This window comes from Chlamydotis macqueenii, chromosome 2 (genome assembly GCF_036417535.1).
Source record: "Chlamydotis macqueenii isolate bChlMac1 chromosome 2, bChlMac1.mat, whole genome shotgun sequence".
In the NCBI taxonomy this organism is placed as follows: Eukaryota; Metazoa; Chordata; class Aves; order Otidiformes; family Otididae; genus Chlamydotis; species Chlamydotis macqueenii.
The window spans coordinates 65,646,663-65,672,047 of NC_141557.1; the positions used below are offsets into that span (position 1 = coordinate 65,646,663).

General features: G+C 36.8%; 1 protein-coding gene across 2 annotated transcripts in view; it reads right to left on the reverse strand.

Annotated features, from left to right (window-relative positions):
• Positions 1–683: 683 nt before the first annotated feature.
• The window catches only part of CDKAL1 (CDKAL1 threonylcarbamoyladenosine tRNA methylthiotransferase), a 416,940-nt gene continuing 392,238 nt past the window's right edge, over positions 684–25,385 (reverse strand). For both annotated transcript variants that reach the window (XM_086743159.1, XM_086743160.1), the window contains one exon: positions 684–1,577. In XM_086743159.1, coding sequence (XP_086599285.1) covers positions 1,371–1,577 — 207 coding nt within the window. In that variant the 3' untranslated portion in view covers positions 684–1,370. The remainder of the gene's footprint in view (positions 1,578–25,385) is intronic.

Below are 25,385 nucleotides of genomic sequence, written 5' to 3' on the forward strand. Positions count from 1 at the left end.
GCTGAGGAGAAAGAGGAAGAAATGGGAGATGTTTGGAGTGATTGTGTTTGTCCTTCCAAGTTACACATGACGGAGCCCTGCTTTCCTAGAGATGGCTGAATACCTGCCTGCTAATGGGAAGTAGGAATGAATTCTTCTTTTGCTTTGCTTGCATGTGCAGCTTTTGCTTTACCTATTAAATTGTCTTTATCTCAACCTACAAGTTTTCTCACTTTTACCCTTCCAGTTCTCGCCCCCATCCCACTGCAGGGGATTGAGCGAGTGGCTCTGTGTTAGCTGCCTCCTGGGGTGAAACCACAACAGCCATGCAGCTCAACACAAACATACTGAAAAAAAAAATACAGTTCCTGCTCTTAAGATTTTAAACTGACTTTGCCAGCGGAAGTTTGGATGAAGATTCAGAAAGGTGACAGGGCAGGCATGAATGAACAGTATCATGCAGTCAGCTGCTGGCAGAATTGAGCACAGAGTCCAGTCCCTGACTGACCAGCATAATCTCAAGATGTGTGGAGATCCTGTCGTGATAAAAATGGCTTGAAGAAAGTACTTAGAAAATTGCAGCGTGCCAAATGTAACCTCTCCACTAAAAGAGCAATATTGTCTTATACACAGATCCAAGGCACAGCTAATGTGAGATTCATATTTAGTTCTGTGAGCATCACACTAAATCTACAGAGACTGTATTGAATCATCTTTTAATAGAACTCTACCACCAAAACTCCATCTTCCCATTCAACGATAAGAAATCAACACTTTTAAAACTATTTCTATGTAAAAAATAATTCTTGTTGTATTAACAAAGCCTCGTAACACATTGTGAAGTTGAGAGAGGCAAGATGGCAGGCCAAAATTCTTTCAGACATGACAGCAAAATCAATAACAACAAATGACAAACTTTCATGGCCCAGCAGTGTTTGATCTAACGTAAAAAGACACATATCAAACCATCACACTGCATTAAGTAAAATCTTTAGGAAAGCTATAAATGTTCTGCCTGTAAAAGATTACCAGCATCACTCAATGGAAAGATTTCTTATAAACTTAATGGGTTTCCTGCATACAATTTTACCTATTACAACAGTTACAAAAAGAGTAAGTAATGGAAACATTGCATCATTTTAAAAAACAGAAGAGGAAAGACACAACAAACTGATCTGTCAACCAAGGATCTCAAATCTTGGCAAGACAGGTCTCCCTAGAGCTTAAGAACATTCTCTCCTATGAATGATAGGAAAGGCATAGCGCGAATACAAATTATTGCCCAATTTATATTAGCTTTTTTTTTTAAAAAAAAAAACCTGTTGATAAAAGTGTTTCCTTTGAAGATTTTAAACAGCAGTTTTATTGTTTTCATAAAAGCCTCATTCAGTTCACAGTTCTGTTTTCATTCCTCTGTAGTAAAACATAACAATAACTGCCAGTAGAGCCAGGCTGACAGACAGTATCTTCAGTCCACCTCCTTTTTGTTGCCACGAGAGCTGCAAAGCCATCCATGAGCTAAGCGGTGTTTTTACTGGGATCTCAGCAGAAGGCTGTGCTTTCCAGTTTGTGCCATTCTGTCGTGCATGTCTGAACTCCTGTGAAGAAATGCACATATTAAGATTGAAATTGTGTTATGTATTTGTGATTGTACATACCAAATACAAATAAAATCTCCTCTTTATAGTGAGGTTCAAATTCATATCCCTTTTCAAGACAAATAACACTTCAACTTGCACTGCATCATCATGAGGTCATCAGTTTTTCATACAGAAATCTTACCGATGCCATACAAAGTCAATCTGTCCAACGAAATCAACCGCCAAATCAATGTTAGCAACAGAAACAAATCTCCAGATCTCAATGTCACCAAAGAGAGTTGTTTGATGATTATTTTTTTATTTGTTTGTTTTGCTGCTATCTCCCTACTCTCCCATTTTTGGCTTCTTCAAAAGAAATGGCTAACCTGTGATAAAGGGGACCACAACACAACAATCCTTTGCACAGCAGGGCTCTTCTAAAGTCAATCATCATCTCCTGGTGTGCCAGCTCAGTGGTGCTTGAAAATCCTCCCATAGGGCTTTTCCTTTCCCCCGACTCTCAGGAGGCAGCTGTGCTAAAACACTCACCTTCTCATTCAGCATATTGAATCAAAGTTCCCTGCTGTGCCTGCCATTACCATTTCCAACTTGACTGCAAGCACCAAGATCCCCCAGAATATAGGACTTTTAACTGCACCACAAGTTACAGATGTTAGGTCACTATTTCAGCTGAAAATCGAAGTGGAAAGAACAGGAAACTCTTCTCTCTTGCAACGTTGTTCAGTTCAGCACGCTAGCATTGTAGACACACAAAAGTAAAAACACCTATTAAAACTGTAATCTGATGACATTTGCAAAAGGTGTAAGTGGTAAAGGTGTAATTAAACAAAGGTGTAATGATCTTGCATCATACGATTCAATATTTCTGTTCATAATGTATTTTTTCCTCCCTCTATTTCAATAATCTCTTAGGAATTCAACTGAACTCAGCTGTATTTTTAATTGGTTTGAAATTTTCCAGTTAAAAAGGGTTTTTGATTAATTTATTTTATTTTCTTTTTCCCTTGACATTTCATATAAAACAAGTCAGGGATCCAGAAAGTACTTATCTGGATAATCTTGTATTCCCATCAGCTGAAACAGGGTCACATGAAAATACAGACCAGATGCTTGACCCTCTGTTATACCAAACGTATTTCTGGGCAAACTTGAAGTGTGAAAGCTCCAAGAAAGGTGCCTGCCCATGAATGTGTGATAGCACAACTCGAACTGCCTGTAGGTGCCTCCTCTTTTCCATTTAGAAATCAGCTCCATTATAGTAATTGTAGAAGGAAAATAACAGTTACTACTGGTGAGGTAAGTAAGCACCAAAGGAGCAAATGACAGCCCAGCCTAAGTGCTATTCTCACATCTGAGGTGTGATTTAGATCACAATTCACACGGGCAAAGGGTTACTGAACAAGTGACCTATGAAATAAGGATGACTCCTTACATACACTGCACACAGAAGACCATCAACCAGAGGAAAAGGAAACAGGTAAGCAAATTGGGGTGTAGTTTCTGCAGTGTAAGGCACAACAACAACAACACTACACCAGGACTTCAGTCTATATTGCGCAGAATATGTTAACTTCATCAAAAACTATGAAACTGCTTCATATTATTAAGTTATGAACAACAATCAATTCCTAAAGCATCTGAAATTTTAGTAACTGGCCACAGCTATTTTATTGCCAAAAATCAAAGCTGATTAACTTTTGCCTGCAGAATAAACTGGAAAATATACAATATTAAGGATTTTTTAATAATTTCTTTTTTTTTCTAGACATTTATAAAGCCTTTATTTTCTTTGCAGGTCTCACAAATCCCTACCAATCTAAGGTGCATAGTTTATGGTCATTACCCATTTTTACATGCTTTGTTGGTATGTTAACACTAAGGCTAAGGTAATTTAAAAGAATGGATAAGGCTGTAAAAATATCAACACAACTAAGACTGATTTATTTTCAAATTTGGCCTTTTCAAATGGCTGGCTACAATCAGACTCCTAACTCCTCATTAAATATTTCTATACAGCTTGATAATCAGCAAAGTCCTGAATATTTAGCTGTATAAGACCAGATGCTACCCCTTAGAAAACAGATAAAATGGCCAGTACCTCATAAATGACCTTGTAACTTTTTCCTCAATGCTCCTTCTTCATGCTCAGCCTCAGTTCCTATACACCTGTCTCTGTGAGGCTGGGGATAGCCAGCAAAACACCCCAAACACAGGTTACAACTTGTGAAAAGTTTTAAGGGACTTGACTTCTTCCCCCCCGCCCCTTTACTAGCAGTTAAAGACATCAGTGTTTCATGCATTCATTCATGTTCCTGTGTAGCAGTTTTCAGTAGTGATTTCACTGGCACTTCTCTTCTATCTTAAAGTTTTTCCATTTTCCAACATAAACCCAAGTAGTCTTATCTTGTTGGTATAATTTTGATCATGAACAGCCTAAACTGGGTTTTTGTTATCATATTGTTTTCTTAAACCTCTACTGCAACACGCAATGCATATGCATTAGGTAGTGCTGCCTATTGCTAGTAGGACAGAACGGCAAAAGAGTTTTAGCAAGGCTTACAAATTTCCAGTGGTGGGGAATACCACAGCTAGTTGTCCCAGTGGTACTGCATCTGAGTAAGTCATCCTGTAAAGTTGTGAGCAGAATTTTCTTCTTTACTTTCTCCTGTTTCCCATAAATTAGATCATCATACTGATACCGTAAACCCATTTTTAATTTTCTTTCTGTAGATGAGATTTTCTCTGACAGTAATTACTAATATTGAAAATTAACTGGGTTGGAGATACAGTTCTCACAATTTCACTACGCTTTTGTTTTCCTTCTATCTTGTATTTTGAATTCTGATGCCTTTGTCTCTATTGGTAGTCACATTTTCTAAACTGCTCAAAACTTTCAGATTTTTGCAGTATCTCAGATCATGTAAGAGACTGTCAAACAATTTAAACCAGAAGTTTTTCTTTCAATAGATGCAAACATGAAACAGTACTCCTATTACCTTGCTAGTAACCTGAATACTTTACAAATTTTCTCATAGATTGAACTGTTCTTATTTTATATGGACAAAAAGATCACAATTTTCAAACTAAAGTGACCTTTTTTTTTTTTTTAAAAAAAAATGTACTTCACAGCTTATCACTTAAAACACTACAGCATTTCTGCTTGGTAATGTGTATCTCTTCAGACGATCCTGCCAAGCACTTTATTTCAAAAGAAGTAATGAATATGTTCATCTGATCCATGTTTTCTAAGAACTATTCTCTTGTTTTCCCCAAAATTCTGCCTTGCAACACTGACACATGGGTAATACCACCAGGTTCCTTGAAAATTTCCATCATTATTGTCGAAGAAGGTGCATTTGTAAAAAAGGGTACATCTGGTTCCCTGCAACTGAAAGGCTCCTTCGGAAAATGGCAGTCTTTTGTTCCCCCTGCAATTCGTACAACAGCTTTTAAACCCAGGATAATCTTTCAGAGACACCTGCAGGTAGATGCCTCTCCACAAGAGTCTGTTGTGCAGCACTACAAGACTCAGGCACAAAACTCTCCGTGGGAAGAAGAGCAGCTTTGCTAAGCCAACCGCGTTCTTGGACTCTCTTAAGCCTGAGCTAAGGGTTGAGTGGCCCTCTAGAGTGCCTGTCTAGAATATAATCAGTTCTTACTAACATAAAAGTATCATATGACCAGCTGTGCTAGTGAAAAACACTGTATATACATTTTTATTTGGACAAAAATCCTTCTGTAGGCTGTCTTTGAGGAACTAGTTTTCAAGTAAAGTGTACAGTATATATTGTACTGTATATTGCGTGCATGGAGAAGGAGGGGAGAGTTACAGAAACTAAAGTTACAGAAACTAAAACTAAAATTAAGCCTTCTGGGATAGACAAGGCAAATTACAAGAGCTTCTTTGGGCTCTCATATGAGCTTCAGAGTTTTCAGCTATATTCTGAGATCCTTCCACATATTTTGCCTTGAAGAGCTATCCAACACATCTGCAGAAAAGATCTTTCATGTTTTGTAGGGAGAGGAGTTCTCCACAGGAAACCAAGTTTATTAGAGCTCTTTTTATGCACCTTTGGTGTAAAAAACCTGGGTGGAGGCAAAGATCTCATTTGCTGAACCAGCAGTTACACTGGTCCACTCCCTGTGCTCTCAATTTATAGAGGTATTAATTCTGAAAGGCCCTTATTTGTATCTCCAGATAAAACATTTGCAGTGCATTAGCTTTTCAAGGAAATCTTCAAGGCATTTCTGTAATATTCTGAACTGATAAAACTGGTGATACTTAGTATACACAATCACTTGTCAGGGTGCAACAGTTTCTTAAGCTGAGCTCAGAAATCACACATATGTAGCTGCAAGACTCAAGGAGATTAGCATAATGATTCAGTTCAGTGGAATTTAGAACTAAATCCAAAGCCTCTTTTACCCAAAAAGTACTTGGAGGAAATCCTAAGATAAAGAAGTTTGCAGAAATATGCGTTTATACTAATTTAAGTCTTGATAGGCCATAAACTCCTTGGTAGCCTTGTTAACAAGGAGCATTGCTCTCACTAAAAAGGACCACAAACAAAGGAGAAGGTACTCTTAAGATTTTAACCTATACACTGTTAATCAAAATGAGGGGAGGAAGGGAAATAATCAAATTGAAATGCAAAGACAGACACTTTGAGCTAAGCATCTTGTATTTCCACGGAGGCAGTCTTTCATCTTGTTTGGCAACCACAAAATAAACACAAGACTTTGCTAATAAGGTATAATATAAATTATTAAACCATCTAGTGTATGATCAAATGCATTTCATATTATTTTTGAATAATTCTGCCTTGACGACTGCCAGGAGTAATATATTTCGTGTGCTCTTGCACAGACCCATTGATTGCTGCCTTTCTGAAGCTCCAGTCCCAGACTTAAACTTCTGTGCATGAAAGAAATATATAATCACATCAAAACCTAAGCTTTGGCATCTGTCAATCACAGCCTAGATTTTCGTAAGATCTTACTTCATGTTAGTCAACAAAGACATGAGAGCAACTCTTTAGCTCCGAGCTGAGGTTTTAATAGATTCAAAACATTTCTTACATGCAAATTTCTTTTATGGCTCAGGGGCACTGTTAGAGCTTGAAGTGTTTGCTAACTGCTGTGAAAAACTACTTGACTGAGCATATCTCAAGATAAATTAGACTTCTGAATTTTTTAGCCCAACCAAGTACATCTTACACACTTGTACTGCTGGGTTTAAAAATACGGACTTTTACATAATCATGCACAACAAGGCTGTGTGACAAATTAAAAGAAAACATGTTAAAATATGCATTACATATCATACTGTGCCATTTGAAACTCTGGGCTATTACACTTTGGAGGCATTTTTCAGATTTAAAAAACAAACAGTTACTCAAGGTCACATAGATTACATATACAAAAAATATGTAAATTAAATTTTATTGAATAGTTCCGGAAGACACATTTAGTTCTGTAGGTATTAAGAGAGCTCCTTTGATTTATTACTTAGGAAATTGTACCAGCCTTCTGGAAATGTAGAATGCTGATCTTAAAAGCAGAAAATAAATGGCATACAAAATATTTTTTTTTCTAGTGGAATTAACACAATAATTCCCATAAGAAGCATCCTTGCCACCATGTACTCCAATCAATGTACAGTGCTATGTTGTTAAGAGAAAATGCTGTCTACAAGCATGCTTGTGTCAGGGGTTATCAGCTGTACACCATTCCTAGGAATTCACTGATTCCAAATACACATGGAGTTCACTTACCCATTTTAAGAAATGGGAAACCTTGAAAAAAGAAATAAACCACTTGCAAAGGAATTTCATATAGTTTCTTCTTTTTGTGTGCATATTTTCATATGTGTTTGTATGCATATATATATGTGTGTTTGTGTATGAGTGTGATGTGTGATCGTATACTTTAATATGTAAGTGAGGGGAAAGAACTGAGCTGAAGGACAAACACAGATTTATTATTAATTTCTCAGTAAATGGTCAGAGTCTCAGCAATAATTAGGAGTCTTAATCCATTAACCCCAAATTATTACCACTTAAGTTACAGCATGAAAATAAATTAATCAAAGCATCTTGCAAATAGCTTGATTACTATTACAATCTCCTCCTGTCTGTGCTGTTTTCCTTCTACATCTCCCCATTTCTCTCCTGCATTATCTGACTGTATGGCCTCTCCTAATAAACAAAAGCAGAGATGCCAATAGGAGCACAAATTTGGAATGACATGCCATATCATGACTTTCTGTCCATGCCACACTGACCTCTGGAACTTCCCTCTCCTACATTAACATTAAATTGAAACTTTAGTATTCCCATATAAGAGTATAAAGTAAATAAATTCTCCCTCTGTAAGTTACTGTACCTGAACTTCCCACCATTACCCTAAGTCTCCACTAGAATTTTTCTTGGCAGACAATGCTCTGCTCAGTTCAATGTTCTTACCTAAGGGTAGGCCTTTGCCTACCTACTCCTTTTTCCTCCCCCAAATAGTCTTTAAGGATTATTCTCCCAACGAGCCCCCAAAATTCATGATGCAGTTAAAAGCTAGACAGAAGGCTGAGTAACTGGGATTTATTAAATGACTTCCTTTTTGATGTACACTTTAAGGAGGAGAGAGACAACCAAAAAGACCAACTAACAAAGAAATAAAAAGAAGAGAAACAAACAACTAAGAAAACACAAGCCAAAACCACCTCCAAAATGTTTAAAACACAGTCTTGTGCTGCCTTCCATTATACTAACTTGTTTTAGCTTGTTTCTTTATATTTACCCATAAATGCTTCTAGAGAGGAGTTGACTCTTTTTTTTTAAACATATTTGTATTTTGTGCTGCTCAGTATCCTCCTGCTGTACAAATAATGCATTGTCAAAATAACCTGTTACTCAAGGTCAGAAGCAAAATGTTGAAAAATAGTCGGTGTGATGTCTGGATTCTGAGCTGGTTTTTTTTTGTTTTCTTTTTTTAAAATAAGGTGTGTGGGGGGGTCAATCACTATGCCAGAAATAAGTGACATGCAAGCCATCGTTCCAGTTAGCAGTTGCAACTGTAAGAGAACTGAGAGATCTTTTATGTGGAAAAAGTTTGTGGTTCAAAAATCACAGTCATCCAAGTAATGACTTGAAATGAAGAATGACCCTAGTAGCACAATGTGGACAAATTCAGGATGGGGATCTGTCACTATTTCCCTGTGAATAGTACAGTTGTATGAAGGAGATGGCAGGTTCTTGGTCTGGGCACTTATCTGGTAATTAGTTGGCTAACAGACAAATCTGTTTCCTAGAGATCACCAGCACAGGCTTCACGGCTTTGAAAATAAGTTACAGTGAATTACAGGATGTACATTTACTTGTAACACCACTAGAAACCATTTTTCAGTGTGTGTACCGTGGCCTGTCTTTGTAGATATCATTCCACAGATTTTTTTTGTTGTTGTTGTTTTTTTTTTTTTAGTAAGTATTTTAAAGTTGTGTTTACAATACAACAATTTTCCCAGTTTATTTTGTTGGACAATGAAAGAATGACAGAGAGCTAGCAGTACATGAATGTTCAAAGACTGTTCCACAAATGAGACTATTAAATGAAATACAATATCCTTTTCTTTATACACAAGACTTCAGAGACCATCACCTCTTTGCTTTCCTTTTAAATCTTGAAATAACAATGACAATTATATAGAGGTCAATGGTAGCTACTGGCAAAGACACAAAATGTTTCCATCAAAAAGAGTACTCCAGTAAAATGAATAGCTAGATCTGAAAGTATATATTCATGCCACAAAAACTACCAATATAACTGAATGATATTCACATATCAACAGTGAAATGAGTAATATAGATTGTACTTGGAAGTGAACTCTCTGAGTATATATCAAAATACTATCTTTAAGAGGAATTCTATACTCCCAAATGGTAGAAAGCATAAAATACTAAAAGCCTTTCTAAGCATTGTTATTTGCAAAGAACACTGTGATAAATACCCAAGAAGGATCTCAAAGGACATTCTCTCTCAGAATCAGGAAAAGCTTTTAAAGATCTTTCATATGGAGCAAAGTAGAATAAACTGATATATGTACATATTCTTGACTAAAGCCTTCCCCTTAATCCTAGAATATGTCATAATCCTGAATTTATGGTGTTTTCATTTATTTCTACAGAACTGAGCACCACAAACCGAATGTTCCAAGGAGACTTCAACATTGTATTGTACAATAACCACAGAGACAAATGATACAGCCCTTCTTACACTCCAACCCCATGGAAAATAAACATGGTATAAAACGAGCATTTTTTATATTTTGGAATGATACTAGTTTCCAGGGTTTCAAATTCCATACCAGTAAGTAGCTGTGGGATCTATATGCCTCTCTAACAGGTAGAGAAACAAAGAAGATTAAAATGTCTCCAGTGCTATAATACAAGCCAGCAATCAGGTCTCTACAATTTCTGTCTCAGATTCCAGTTGTCACCAAAAGCCAACATAGCCTCTAGAACCTTTTATCTCTGTCAAGTTTAAGTTTTAAATACATTTTCTTAAAGCTAGGAAATGCCTTAATATGTAGTCTCCTGACAATTTATCTTACATACATTTTCACAGACTTTTCTGCTCAGTATTAAACACGTTCAGTTCCTGGGACTCTAGATGCTTATCAAGCACAGCTGGAATCAGACCTTGGCAAAAAAGGAGCATTTCATGCAAGCCTGACATTTAACAGCTACCAAAGTGTGACTGATCTTGACCAACTTTGTGGGTTCGGTGATAATACAAAGGTTTTCCTTTTATATAGTCATGGCCTCTTTCTTTTAAGTATCCTTAGTTTCAGGAGGTCTCCCACAGTGCCAGTTAGCATACTTTTGAGCACCTGAGGGAGTGTCTTGAAATCTGAGTCTCCTTTTTAATTTCACACTCAGTCAAGTTCAACTGCAGTTAATGGAGGACTCTCTCACGGAAACATCAAACAATGGTTACTTTCTGTGATTAGCAAGCCTAACTGCTCTAATACAACCTCCGTATCCCCAGTCTCTACAAGTGATTCGTCAGCCCTTCTCCACAATAAAGATTACATGAGAAAAATCTTTCTTGGCTTGCTGTGTATTTTATGCTAGATAATCATGATAGCACCTTGGCGCTCTGTCTAAGACATCAAAGAACAGTAAGTATCCAATCTACAGGCTGTAACGAATATCTACCCTCAGGAGAGCATTTGTATCGTTCAGAGGGTGGTCTGACTAGACAACCAACTTCTGTATCTGTAAAGGATTGAAGAGCATAAGCATGAACTTGCGCTCAAATACTGGCAATTTGTTCCTCAGCTGAGAGCCTCCCATGAATCCACTGGACCTCAGTCTTCTTCCACATAGGTTTTCCATGGTGTGCTCTATCACGTTATATCTGATAATTTCCAGGATTAGCTCATGAGGAGAGAATCAGTCCCCCTGGAATTAACCATGAAGTAACAAGTACTAATTTCCTCTTTTTCTCTGAGACTTTATACCCTGGAGTTAGTTTCTCTTAAATGCTGAACAGCCACTGCGGCAATTTGCTTGAACACATGCTACCAAATTTTAATAATTTATAAATATCCAGATCCAAGCATTTTAAACTGACCACCATCAAATCTGCTCACTACACTAACCTTCTAGCAGACACTTTGAACATCTGCCTCATCTTCATCTGTGAAATGGGAAGACAAAAGCTGCATTTCAGGAGGGTAACGCAAAAATAAGAAAATAAGCCTATTACTTTTTCTGAAGCACTCAGAAATTCAGTTCTGGGGGTCATAGGAAAGGTCAGAAATAAATTAATAACTCCCTTGAGTGTGAAGTTTAAACAGCATGTAGCAAGTAACACTGCTATTACACAACGAACAAGGAAGAGGAAAAATATCTAACAATAGCTTATTAAATGAACAGTCTCAGCTCTGTGCACAGAAGGAAAGAAATCTGTGTGTGTCCGTGTGAAAACAGTGCATAAGCACATAATTAAAGGCTGAAACGTAACATGTTTGGCATTTACATGGAAAAGAGGAACTGAAATTCTAGAATTTCCTTAGTTCAGAGTACTTCACTTTATACTCCAAATAATTTGTGGACATATGCATGTGAGAAATATCATTCTTAGTTTCTTCTTGTTATCACATCAGAGTGTTACAGTGTCATCAGAGTGTTACACTTTTCTCTACCTAGAAAAGGATACTAGTCTGTAGAACACAATCCATGATATTTTAACACAGCTTTCTTTGTGGTTTTGTTGTTGCTTTTATCTCTAGCTGAATACAAGAAGTACTAACTGGAATTGACTCCTGAGCAAGTAGTGTCCTCAGTTCCATTTCATTATTTCCACCTATCCTAGTAACTTTTGAGCCTACTCAAAAACTTCAACAATCCAGTAAGTTTCATAAATGCCAAGGGTTGGCAGGGGAAAAAAAAAAAAAAAAAAGAAAAAGAGATCTAAATCAGTGCTCCCATCGAGGGAAAGGCAAAGCCCAGCCCCAACAATCTGTTTTTTGCCATCACCCTGATGACCAATCTGTACTCCTAAAATTCCAAATCACATGCCATAGTTACACAAACCACCTGTAACACATTTTTCTCCACAGGGCATTCAGAGAAGACAGGGGAGATGTGGAAAAGAAGCCGTGGTTTTTGCTGTAGAAACATGGAAGGAAGCAGAGGACCCAAAGCATAGGAAATCAGGCTTTGTTAGCTCAACTATTCACTTGTTCATTCCCTAACTCTGTAAATGCAGCTTCCTTGTGCAAAGCCTGTCTCTGCCTCATGGTGCTTCAAAACTATATGCAATAACAGGTGAAAATTGGATAAAAAATAAACATGAAAGGGAGGGAGGGGGTACTGCTTAACATGGGGAACAGTGTCTCAACAAACTAGTTTGCTCCTAAGTACGAAGGATCTGCAGTTCCCACTTCTCCCCACCTTTTCACAGATGAGGGACCTATCTGATTGGATGCTAATTGTACAGCAATGCAGGATATGAGAATGATTTGACATAGTAAACTGCTGCAAAGGTGTTTTTTTCTACTTTTCAGATTTGCTATGCTAGGTCTAAATTAAAATGTTAATGATTTTCTATCAAACACAGTATCAGCAGTTGTAGGCCATTTCCTTGTAAGTGGAAAAAAAAGTGAGGTTCTTATGACAGATTTACAATCCTTGAAAGGAATTTAACTCACCTCTACTTCTCTGAAATCCACAAAATTTTTCCTAAAATTAAGTAATACTAAAATACACTGCTTTCAGGAAAAGAAATTAAGAAAATCTGAGATAAACACAAATAAAACAGAAGACAACCTGAAAATGTCAAACATACAGAAGATGCCTACAGGGGTAAGATAGATAAGCCCATGGGATGATAACTGTGGGACTTAATCTAGTCTTTAACAAATTTACAGGTGTGGATTTTAAAACGCTTCACGTTTCCATACCAAGCTTAACAGCACTACAACAGGTTTTCTTATTGCACAAGATACTCTCCCAAGCATAAGTCTAATTCATTCCTTTCCAGCTATTAAGAGCTACATATCTGGTCTTCCCCTGTGGTTCTGTGACAAAATCTGATTATGCTACAGAATCTTAAGCGCTCCTCACTGAAAAAATAATGAACTTACTTGTCTTTGGACAGAGATACATGTTGAATATTTGAAAGAGGAAAAGAATTCCTGTCATTCTAAGCACTACTTTCATTACTTTGCCAAATTAAAGTTCTTGTATTTAGAAAAAACTATCTGTGTCAGAAATGGATATTCACAGCCATCCTTTTTGTATGATAATTATGTTATCTGCACTCATCAGAGATTCTGTATGCGAGAATCACAAAATAGATTCCATATGGATAAGATAAAGAACAGTCAGACTGACTGAAACACCTTACAATCACATGTGAAGTCATGTCAAAACAAGGAGGAGATTTAAAAAAACCCCCTCTAATCCTGATAACAAGACCCTTTCTTGAGGACCAGAAATCCATCTGGTCGATATTACGCACAGGTAATTTTTGTAGCTATGTGATATTTTGACAAAAAGAACTTAAATGTACTGCTTACACATCTTTGTTCCATCAAAAGTATTTTCACAAAAATTTCCAAGATGCTCCGATCCAAAATGGAGCATTTGTTAAAGTTCTGCCGCAGCATATGTATAGCTATGAAGAAGAATCCATCAATCTGAAAGTTAAGACATTTAGTGAATAATTTTCTCATATAACATTGTTTCAAGGACCCTATGGTTGTACTGAGATTAAAAAAAAAAGAATATTAATTTCCATGGGGCTTTTGCTTTTTATTTTGCATTTGACATTTGGCTCTCCAGCCAGTCATGTTTCATTCCTTTCATAATTTATCAATCACACATCCATCTCATGTTGTAGTACATGAGTGGTCAATCCTTTTTGATAGGCCACATGAGTCTACTCAAGGCACTAATATGCCTTGCCAATCCCATAATCAGACATGAATTCATCATGTGATTAATAGCTACTAGCTCTCCTTCTCCACACATCAAATATGCTCTCAGATGTATGACCCTGACCCGGTAGCCATTGGAAAAGAGGATATTGGATAGTATCTAGTGAGGCAGTCGAACTCTGCCAGTGGCTGCAGCCTGGCCATTTCTGTACCAGTATAATGACAACATGCTCATGCATCTGTGGAGAGGGCTTCTTTATAAGCCAAGACCCACAAAACAGTGTTTCTACTGGTAAGGTCAGGTAAAAAGGCAGAATGAAAAGTATCATAAAGAAGACATTGATAGCACAGCAACATCAGCAGTCATTATAGCATCTGTTGACTTCTGTTGAGACAGAAGCTGGGAAATAACTATTTTCTCAAGGAATGATAAGCTACGTAGGTCAAACATAGTCTGCCTTCAGGTCCTTAATTATTCTGTGAACAATTAAAGGCTGAAGTAACACTGAAGTACCTGTATCTTCCTCATCATAATTGCAAAGTCTCAGGTTTTTATGTTATCTAGGATGGAAGAAATATGCCCTATTTTTCCCAGGATAATAATTTTATTATTATACCAAACATGGGTTGTGGTCCTGACTCCAGTAATATAAATGAAAGTAAATATGCTGAAATTTTAACATCCTCAGGCTTGAGTTTCAAACACAGGAAAACTGCTTGAAGCCCTCTGACTCTTTCGGAATCTCAAAACATGAACTGCTTCTGACGCACACCTGCGAATCCGCACAGAGCAAATTAGTGAAAATGATGAACAAGCTTTGGAATCTGTTTTAATGAAAAAGAGGCATAATAATGAAAGGACCGTGCAAACCGATGGAGTGCTAATTTTACCTCAGTAAGAACGTTTACGAGATCTGGGCTAGCCATACTAACCACATCACACCACAACCACAGCCTCTCATGCTATACTGACTAGATCATTCAGTGCAATATTCCTCCTTCCCAATGCTGGATCAGACAACTACATCAAATCCAGTCATACCTTCTGGATTTTAGCTAGTACTAGTGACTTAGCCTGGCATTGGAGTAGGTGAATAGAAAATCTTTCTTCATGTTTAAGCAGGGTTCTAACATCTGAAATAATAAATTAGAGGTGGAGGAATCCTTCAAGTCATTTAAATACACAATGACAAGTAAGTAGTCAGAGGAAGGTTATCAAGATTGGTGTACCATACCCTAACCACAAGTGAAGCTGTCTTTGAACAGCTTTAATGAAGTATTTAAATAATTAGTGACTTTTCTAAATGTTTCTTTTACTTAATGGTTTTTGATAAAGCACACAGGAACAGCTTACTTTGGAACTTGTTACAAATTAGAACTGAACCTAAAGTTAAATAAATTTAAGAGTCAGGTCTCATGAATACCTTCAATGTAACAGGCAATGAGCCAAGTTTCTTAGAGGCAGAACGCAAACTTTTAAAGCGATTATTCCTCTTGTAGTTTGAGAAGACTCCTTTAAAATTATATATATCTTAGATTGGGGGAGAGATTGCAGTAGGAGGGTAAGGGCTTATTTCTGTTGTTGTTTGGTCCAGTAAATCTGCAACAACATGATTTAATGGCTAATGGCATGATCAAGACTTTGATCTGGTTACATGACAAAGGATCTAGAGTGAATCTTAAACTTGCTATGGAATACAGCCTGTATAAACACAAAGTTACTGTAAGCAACCTTTGAAGAAGCACTAGTTTACTAAGCTTGCTTAGATACTACAACTTTCTGTGGACTGTCTTTAAGGATACAGTCATTCTAATATATTCAACAGGGTCACAGTAAATTCTCTGGATATGCTAGTGTAGTCAGGAGTATATCCTTGTTGGACTGAATTTAAAGCTCGGAATTTCACATCCACTTCACTAAATATGGCATGTGGATAATGATCAGTTTTCTCCAATGTAGCCACCAAATAGAATCTCATTCTTCTTACTCAACTGTAATTTAATTTCAGTTAATGATACTTTTCCCTTTTATCTTATTACCCTTGGCACCCCAAAAAATCTCTAATTTAATGTTACTGACAAGTATATTAAAAACATTAATGTAAATCGCTATACGCAAATGTTATCAAAGTCTGAGTGGGAAACTATGATTATGAATGGATCTCGGTGTTGTACCATGACTCACAATTAATCCTAATATTGCTGTATCAATTCAATACCTTCAATAGATTTGCCAGAATAAAAAAATGTTATTTGCAAAATTTATATAAACCTTAGTAAATTCTCATTATCATTACGAGAATCAACAACAACACAAAGGATGATTTTTAGACTATTACAAAACCATTAATCTACTGAGAATCTAATAAAAATTTTTGAACATGTTATAACATTAAAGGATACAGAACACTCCAATTTGCCTTTAATGTAGTTTGCCACTTTATTAGAGGATATATACTTTTAAAACAGTTTTAAGTTAAAAAATAGGTTAATCTCATGACTGTAATTTTTATTTGCCTTCAAAACGATCTCAAAGCTAATGAACTTTCTTACTTCAATTGTTTAGGCAACAAATATATTTCTAAGAGGCAGAAGTTCAACATTCCAACACCAATGCGTAAAATCAAATATCCTACTGACCTTTCATTTGGTAATGGGGAAAGCTGTATTACCCTTCTAAACCTCTATTTCCTCTCGTGAGTTCCATGTGCCTCTTCCATGCTGTCCCATTTAAATACTCATATGGAAAGACTACTATGATTACAGCTTTGATAGATGAGGAACACGTAGAAAAATCATCCATCCAAGACATAAATATCTCATGCCTCTGACTGTGTTTGCTTGAAGGGAAAGGAGAGAGAGGGAAGGAATGGAGAGAGTAATACTGCCTACGTGAGTTTTTTGGTGATCTAAAGAGTGGTAATAAAAAGAAAGGGATGACTAAATACTACACGCAAAGATGTAACGTATACATGGTCTGAATATCCTTCACCTACCTTTGTATTAAACTCTACTGGAGACGTATTAAAAAAAACCTATACTGACTTCTGCTGGCACCATGAGTCTGAAATAGATGATCTCCAAAACCACAGAAGAATTGAAAAACGTTGCGACTGCTGCATTTTTTTTCTCCTGAAAGCCAATTAAAACTTACTGAATTTATAACCTGGCACACTAAATAATAGAGCATTACTAAAAACAAATTCCCTTTGATTCTTTCCAAAGAGTCTGTTTGTTAAAGCTCTGATTAAAAAGAAAAAAATATTTTAAAAGGAACTCCTAAATATTACAGGGAGTGTAAAGTAGTTAAAACTACCATGGCTACATACTTCCAATTTGTCTCTATACCAAGGGAGAGCAGAACCCACCCACTCATCCTGCAGTGCAGCATCAGCAGGTGAAGTACTAGAAATAATACACAAAAATGGCAGAAATATTTTTGCACTTGGAGTTTTACTTCTGGAGGCAGGAGAGGTAGAACATTTCTGTTGAACCTTCTCCCATGCTCCAGAAAATTACTTACAGTTGAATCATCCCAGTCATTACCATTTCTATTTATTGCATGCACTGCACAGTATTAACATAATTATGTGATTTAAAGTGATTAGACAGTTACATTCAGCCAAACACTCTATTGAGCAAATAAAATAAAGTTCAAATCTTTTCACCTGAAATGGACTTAAGAGCATTTGTTTGAAAAGTGGCTGTGTAACATGTGTTGTTTCAGTTGAGCTTTGATCACTGTAGTTGAAATTCAGCCTTGCTGATGGATGGGCAGGAAGACAACATGCTCATTATCCTCAGGATACTACTACTTGGTGAAGGTCTTACGCTGGCTCTTGGGTTTGCTTCTTTAAATGATCTCTATGTATTTTAACTTTACACAGTGCAGAGAAATGTTTTGGATCAATGAACTACCTCCTATTCCAGCTTCCTAGTCATCAAATGATTGTTGCCTAAATTAAAATGTTCAGAGAATTACAGAAGATAAAGCTAGAAAGAAACTTAAGAGGTTACCTAGCCCACACCCATGACCCAAGGCAGCTGACCTACACCACAAGTGTTTCTCACAGATATTTGCTAAGCATGTTCCTAAAGACCAGCATTGATTAAAATTCCCCAACCACTACAGGTGATCCAACCTAGTAAGAAAAATCTATTCTGCCTGTAAGAAAGAATCCCAATTTTCAGATCTAAGCTTAGAAACACTGGGCTTTCAAGCAGAAGAAAAATCCAAATCAACTCAAATCCCTAAATAAACACAGTCAACATGGTGTGCAGATAATGTGTAGACCATGAAAATCAGCATCTAAGGAACAGCACACTACAAATTTTTTTTCATTTTTTTTCAGGGAAAAATGAGACTTCAGAAGGTCTTTCAAAGGTGCACTCTTAGAAAGAAAATTTATCTTTTCTTATGCTAACTTTATAGTAACCTTAGCGAAATAACCAAAGAAAACATAAGAAAAAAAAGTTAATTAAGAAGGATTTAACACTATCATCTTTTATGACCTTCATTTACAACCGGCAGGGAACACAAGTAACACATTAAATACAACAGATTAATATATGCAAAAGCACTAACTATTTATATGTCTTGCACTACAACTAGTTGTCTCGGAGAAAGAGAGAGAGAGAGGGCAACTGAGCCAACAAAAGGTACGTTCCTAAGAATGCAAGAGCACAGAATGCAAGAGTACCAAATAGTGCATCATATTTTTGTGAAGTATGACCTGAAAACTACTTTACATAGAAAATGTTCCTTTTTTTTTCTGTCAGTATGTTTATCTTAAACATAAATTTCCCCACATATTTTTCAAACTACCCCTTCTTGGACATTGTGATAAAACATCCCTTTGCAAAGCAGCTTTCCAAGAGAGGTAAAAGGTATATTTAATTTTACTTTATCTTTCTTCTTCAGAAATTCCAATCTTTCATTAACATTTCTCATACTTTGTACAGTTTCTGTTTCTGTAATTTTATGAAAGATTCCTCTCCTTGCACCTCTATGCCATTTTTCTATCCAAACTTTGCTTCCTCATTCTCTTTTTTCCCCTAAATCTCTAATCTCTAGTTCCTCTTCAGGAACCAAGCTTTGCTCCCCTTTGAAACTCTTATATAAAAACTGCGCATATGTAAAACTGTGCATCTGTAAAAACTCTGCTTAATAACTTCAGTTTTATGCACATCTTTCACATTTCCTTCCAAGTCCTTGAAGGAAGTTTCCAATACAGAGATCTCAATTCTGCCATGACTTCTTTCATTTCTGTTCCAGCAGAAGATACTTTCTTCCCCCTCCTCCATTTTATTTTGCCTGCAAGTGAAGCACCCTTTCTACCTGAGATCAGAGTTCTCCCTTTAAGCTATACTTTGTTGATTCTTCTTTCTGGCAGGCTATAAAGAAGTGTTTGATGTATGCATCTTTCCTGTTTCCTAACATCAGAAAAAAGGCTGGGTAAAGTTTAGAGGTCATCTTTTGCTAATGTAACTAGAAAATACTTGTGGCTAACTGGAAGACCAGGAACATAAAGCTTCCTCACAGTAGTATCCAGAAGTACAATGCTACAATAACCTACTGCAAAAAACTGAAGGCAGGACGGAGACAAAAAGGAACAAGGAGACTGACCAAGCAATTGCAATTGCTTGCTAATTGAATATCAGTGGCTTACTCCTCATTTCCTTTGAAGATCCCAATGACTTGAAAAACTATTAGCTTAGTGGGCCAACTGTGGATATCACCATGGCCTGGGAGCCATAGAGATGTGCACTAAGATCACAGGCTCAGAAAGGGAGATACTGCAAATGGGGCCTGCCAGCAGGAGCCGTTTGCAGGGGAAGTATTAGACATGGAGAATGTTATCAAATAAAACAACATAAAACAAACAGCCGAGATAAAGATGTGCCTGCATTTCTTTGAAAATAAAGTCAGTCATAAATGCATTATAGACACAGGAATTACAAACATAAAATAATAATGACTATGTAATTAAATAGCCTGTTAAAATTATTTTTTTCCTTGCTTTAATTTTCCATCTGATTAAAATTTCCCACCAAAGGCCCTCAGACTTATGGGGCTTTGATTTTGGCAATGCACGACAAATCTGGCAGGTAGCCAGCCTTTTATTTTTATCCCTTAGTCCTTTGGTCTCTTCTTCATATATTTCTCATCTTACAATATTTTTTTTCCTCTAGTCAGGGAACATATGTAAACAACTAGAATTATTTTTGGAGTACAGAAGCATAACATACTCTGTTTCTAACAAGGGATCATATTCTTGCAGATTCCTTTTTTTTTTTTTTTTTTAATGATTAGGTTTGGGGCAAACACGTGTCTGTAAACACAATATATTTATTAGATATTTTACTTTATGCTGCTGAGAAACTGCCAAGATCCCTAAACATGGCCAAATAAAAATAATAAAAATTAAAAAATTAAAATATTATTTCAAAATTAAATGACACTCAGACCATTGACACACACTGCTGACTTTTCAAAAATATTTATTATCCAGTGACAATGTACTGAGTACTCACCTCCACAATACAAAAGACTAGTTTACCAGAGTGCTTAAGAACACAGCAAACATGCTAAATTGCTTTACTGAATCTCAAAATGCTGAAATACATCCTTAATGCTTTGTCAACTCCAAGCCTACCTCAGTGAAAGGACAGAATCATAGAATGATTAAGGTTGGAAAAGACCTTTAAGATCATCAAGTCCAATGTCGTCAAACCAATACCACCATGCACAGCCTGTTCTAATGCTTGACCACTCTTTCAGTAAAGACTTTTTTTCCTAATATCCAATCTAAACCTCCCTTGATGTAATTTGAGGCCATTTCCTCTCGTCCAATTGCTTTTCACTTGGGAGAAGGCACTGGCACCAAACTCACTACAACTTCCTTTCAGGTAGTTGTAGAGAGCGACAAGGTCTGATACAAGCCAGGATGCTGCTGGCCTTCTTGGCCACCTAGGCATGCTGCTGGCTCATGTTTAGCCAACCGTCAACCAGTACCCCGCAGGTCCTTTTCCTTCACCTCAGCTCACTGATCAAGCCTGTCCAGATTCCTCTGCAGACCCTTTATACCCTCCAGGAGATCGACATTGCTGCCCAGTTTGGTGTCATCTGCAAACTTACTGAGGAAGCACTCAATCCCCTCATCCAGATCACTGATGAAGATATTAAACCGAACTGGTACCAGCACTGAGCCCTGGGGAACACCGCTTGTGACCTGGTCACCAACTGGATTTAACTTCCTTCACCACACTCTCTGGGCTCAGCCACCCAGCCAGTTTTTATCCCATCACAGGGTACACCTGTCTAAGCCATGAGCTGCCAGCTTCTCTAGGAGAACACTGTGGGAGATATAGAGTCAAAAGCTTTACTAAACTCCAGGTAGGTCACATCCACAGCCATTCCCTCATCCACTAAGCGGGTCACCTGGTCATAGAAGGAGATCAGGATATCACACCTTCAGCATTTACATCTCATTTTTTTTTCCTGTGAAACTTATCAGAACTAATTCTTGATCAAAGGTTTGAAATATTTATTCATTGTTATTTGTAATTGCAGTTAGTAACTCATGATATGCTTGTTTTGTCTGAATGATGATTTTTAATGTTACTGTCAATATTTTTAATCCTTAATCCACATTCTAACATATCCTATGTTAGATTCACTAGAACTAAATAAAAAAACGCCTTTATGTATGTGTTCCGGCTTTCTTGATTTCAACTTTCACTTTTATATCTTCTGCTATATCTTCTAAACATTTTCTGTTACTGAATCAGCAACTGCACATTGTAAACCCAAATATATCTATAGTAGATGTATATTTCTGAGTTAATTGAAATTTCCAAATATATTTGCCCCCAAGAGTAGCCCTCCTGTAAAACTTGAAGACAGCATTCACTTTTGAGTGGCTTTTATTAAATTATTTTTAAAATACTTTTATTAAATTATTATTTTAATACTTAAGATGTCCACTACAATCAGTAAGTCTGATAACTTTGGCAGCTTTTTAACCTGAGCCACTGACTCCAACACTTCTCTGTCCTTCCTGTCCCAACCTCTATCATACAACCTAACGTCAGTGAACGTCAAGACCTTATTCTAGACTTATTCATAGGATTTTTCTTAGATAATATAATAACTGCTAAGAAATTCTACATAATTTATATGTTAATGTATATACATATTAAGTGTGTTTTTCATATATTGAAAAAACGTGATAAAAAGACATCCTAGAAATAGCCTGAATTAATTCTATCAATATTTGTCTGCTTATTTGACACAGACGTACAATGTGTGAATATTTAATGGAGTCTGTAAATTGTCCTTTGTGTGACATTTTGCATTCCCTCTTTTCCAGTCAAATCTGTTGATTCCAGTTGGTGATCTACTTCTTGTATTTCTTTGGACAAATTTGTCACCCTAGTCATGTGGTCAAAACAGTAAAAAAACCCCAGGCCTACAATCGTTCCTTCAGATACACCGTGTTGCTTGTGGTGCTCCCTCTGAACTTGTCAGAAAAAATTATTGAGGGATATGTAGCACATGAGAAAGAGAGCACACAATTGCAGATAAGCTCTGGCTCTTTGGAGATACTCCTCATCACAGCATTTATGGAAGTTTCTTCTTTCTTAGGATGGGTTTGTGGCTTGCTTTGACATCCTCACATTATGGTGCTCTCAAATTTGTAACTTTATTTTTTTCAGCCATATGATTAATTTCCTTTAAAAATGTACAGTTTTGAAAGCTTTCACTCTTTCTGTGAACATTCATAATTAGACAGAAGTACAGCTGTGATGTATTTTGAAACATTTTTATTGTGTCCTATGCAAGCTATTAAAAGTTCTGTTTTGATATAATAGCAAGTGATGCCTAGGATACACGACAACAATAGCATAATTTTAAGTGCTGCAAACTGTCTACAACTATGTTACAGCCTTGACTCAGCAATCTATTCCTCTTCATCATACCACATGCTAACTGCAAGGTGTGCACTGTAGCATCAGTAACTTACACAATTATTAGGAAACAGCCAAGTGCTTTATTGAATGGGAATGGACTGAAGCATATAAATGTTCAACTGCAGTACAGCCCATTATCACATTCTTTTGATCTAGATTACCTTGATCTATATTTAAGTTTGCGTGCTTCTCTGAACTAGCTCTCATCATGGACCAGCAAACCTAAAGGAGTTGAGAGAAAGAACATACCACTGACAGGGTGAGATTAGACATCCACTAGAAACTTCCCAGGCACTTCAGATAGCATGCCAGCTACAGGATGCTGGTCGGTGCCTAAAAGAGCTTCTGCCTAGAGGACAGCTGTGCTGAGCAACAGAAATGTGCCTGGTCTTAAAAGAGCCACCTTGGCAGCTGGCTACCCATCCTTTCAAACCTGGGAATGTAAAGCAGGCCCTAGTTCTTGCTCATTTGTTTGCAAAGCAAGGAGGAGAAAGGGCCACAAGTGTTTTAATTTTTTGCTTTTATAACCTATTTTAGGTAACTCTTCTGTCTTTCCACTATATGGCTTCATAGACTTAACATAAAAGTTATCCAAGTTTTTAATTCTGCATGCTGTCCTTTGGAAAATCTGGCAAAGACCCTTGGGATCTTGAAGATCCAAGATATTCAGTTACTTTTGAGGGAGTATCTGAATACATATGTTCCGAGTTGTCTCCTCTTTCTTTCCCCAACCTGCCATCTGTGCACATAACAAGCTATATAAAGGGTCACATGACATATGTTGCCCCTTTAATCTTAGGTTAGAATTACATGTCTCGACCACTTCTAGCAGGAAATATTTCCCAGCAGTCCAACCATATAAAACAACATAAAGGGCATTTTTCACTCAGCCAAAAACCAATGGTGACTTTTGTGACAGTGACTTTTTTTCCCCCTCATTTGCCATTTCCATATGATTTGTCAGGAGGAACTTCCCACTAACAATTCCAGTTCACCTTCTATATATTACAAATTAGCCAGGCATGATCAAAAGCTTTCAGCTGTAGCTTCCCTGTACAAAAGATGTTCCATTTACTAAAGTATTGGGATTCTATTTTTTTTCCAGAAAGCAGAAGTTCCTAATATGTCCACTGGACCAAACGTAAATAAGACACTCCTTTGAAGGAGCACCGACAGCCACAAAAGTCACGAAAAGCAATTTGCCTTCTCATTTGCATGCTGTAGCCATTTACTCGGGCATTCCAAGTACTTGTTCATACCTACTCAAAGGGCAGGAGCAGATCTAAACATCTCAATGAGTTTTTAAGGAAATTATCAGTATCCTTGATTTTAATAATTTTATCTCTCATTTTTAACATACAAAATTTCAGTGAACAGTCTGCTTGCCTGTTCCCATGCTACAAGCTTCTGGCAGCATGTACTCAGTTTAATGACAGGCTTGGTTCTGTTCCAGCAGATTATTAAAAAAAAAAAAGTTCTGATGAAAAAATCAGCTGCTTTTAAATAGTTACATAGTCCAGACAACTTGAGGGTCTTGGCTGTTTCTTTCTCTTACAGACCCTGATCAGGCCAACATACACGTACACACGGACAGTATTCAAAGGAGAGTTTAGCAATGTGTTTGTGCTTATGTTTCTTCATCTGCCAAACACATTACAGTAGGTGCACTATTGTTGCTCTAGGTTTCCATAGCTAGGTTTATTCAAGAGATCAAGCAGGTGAGCTTAACACTAGTCACATAAGGGATGCATTGATCGTTTCTTTTAAATATGACTACTTAGAACTTTAACAGAGATGCATATATACTTTAATACTTGTCATCAATTTACTGTAAAAGCAGCAAGGTGGCTGATAAACTGCCAGTTATCCCTCTCCATGTGCTAAATTATTGCTACATATTTTTGGAGATCCTAACAACAGTGCTGGAGAAAGGACATCAAATGATGCTTAGAAATGTGATACACATTTTCATTTCACACTCCATCAGTTTTTACAACTAGAGCTCCATGAACTGTATGAGAATACTTGGCTAACAGCCATATCTACTGAGGTGTAAAATAAGGATCAGATCTCTTTTAAAAAGAGTTTGATTTTCTTTACATGACTAAATCAGATGTTGTTCTTTTCCCAAAATATATCATAAATATTCCATAACTCGATCAATTAATTTTTGAATTTCTGAACCCAATTTGGACCTGTTTTAACAGACATGTAATCAATACACATTTTTATAAAACACCTTTGTAAAGCAAAATAAACAGATTCTTACTTCCACTATACTAGAAATGAAATACATTGAATTATACAATCACTGGTGTTAAATCTTTTCAATTCTAATAAGTTCTTTCCTTATCTTGCACCCTGGAACAAGAAACAAGCGTATTACTGCTTTT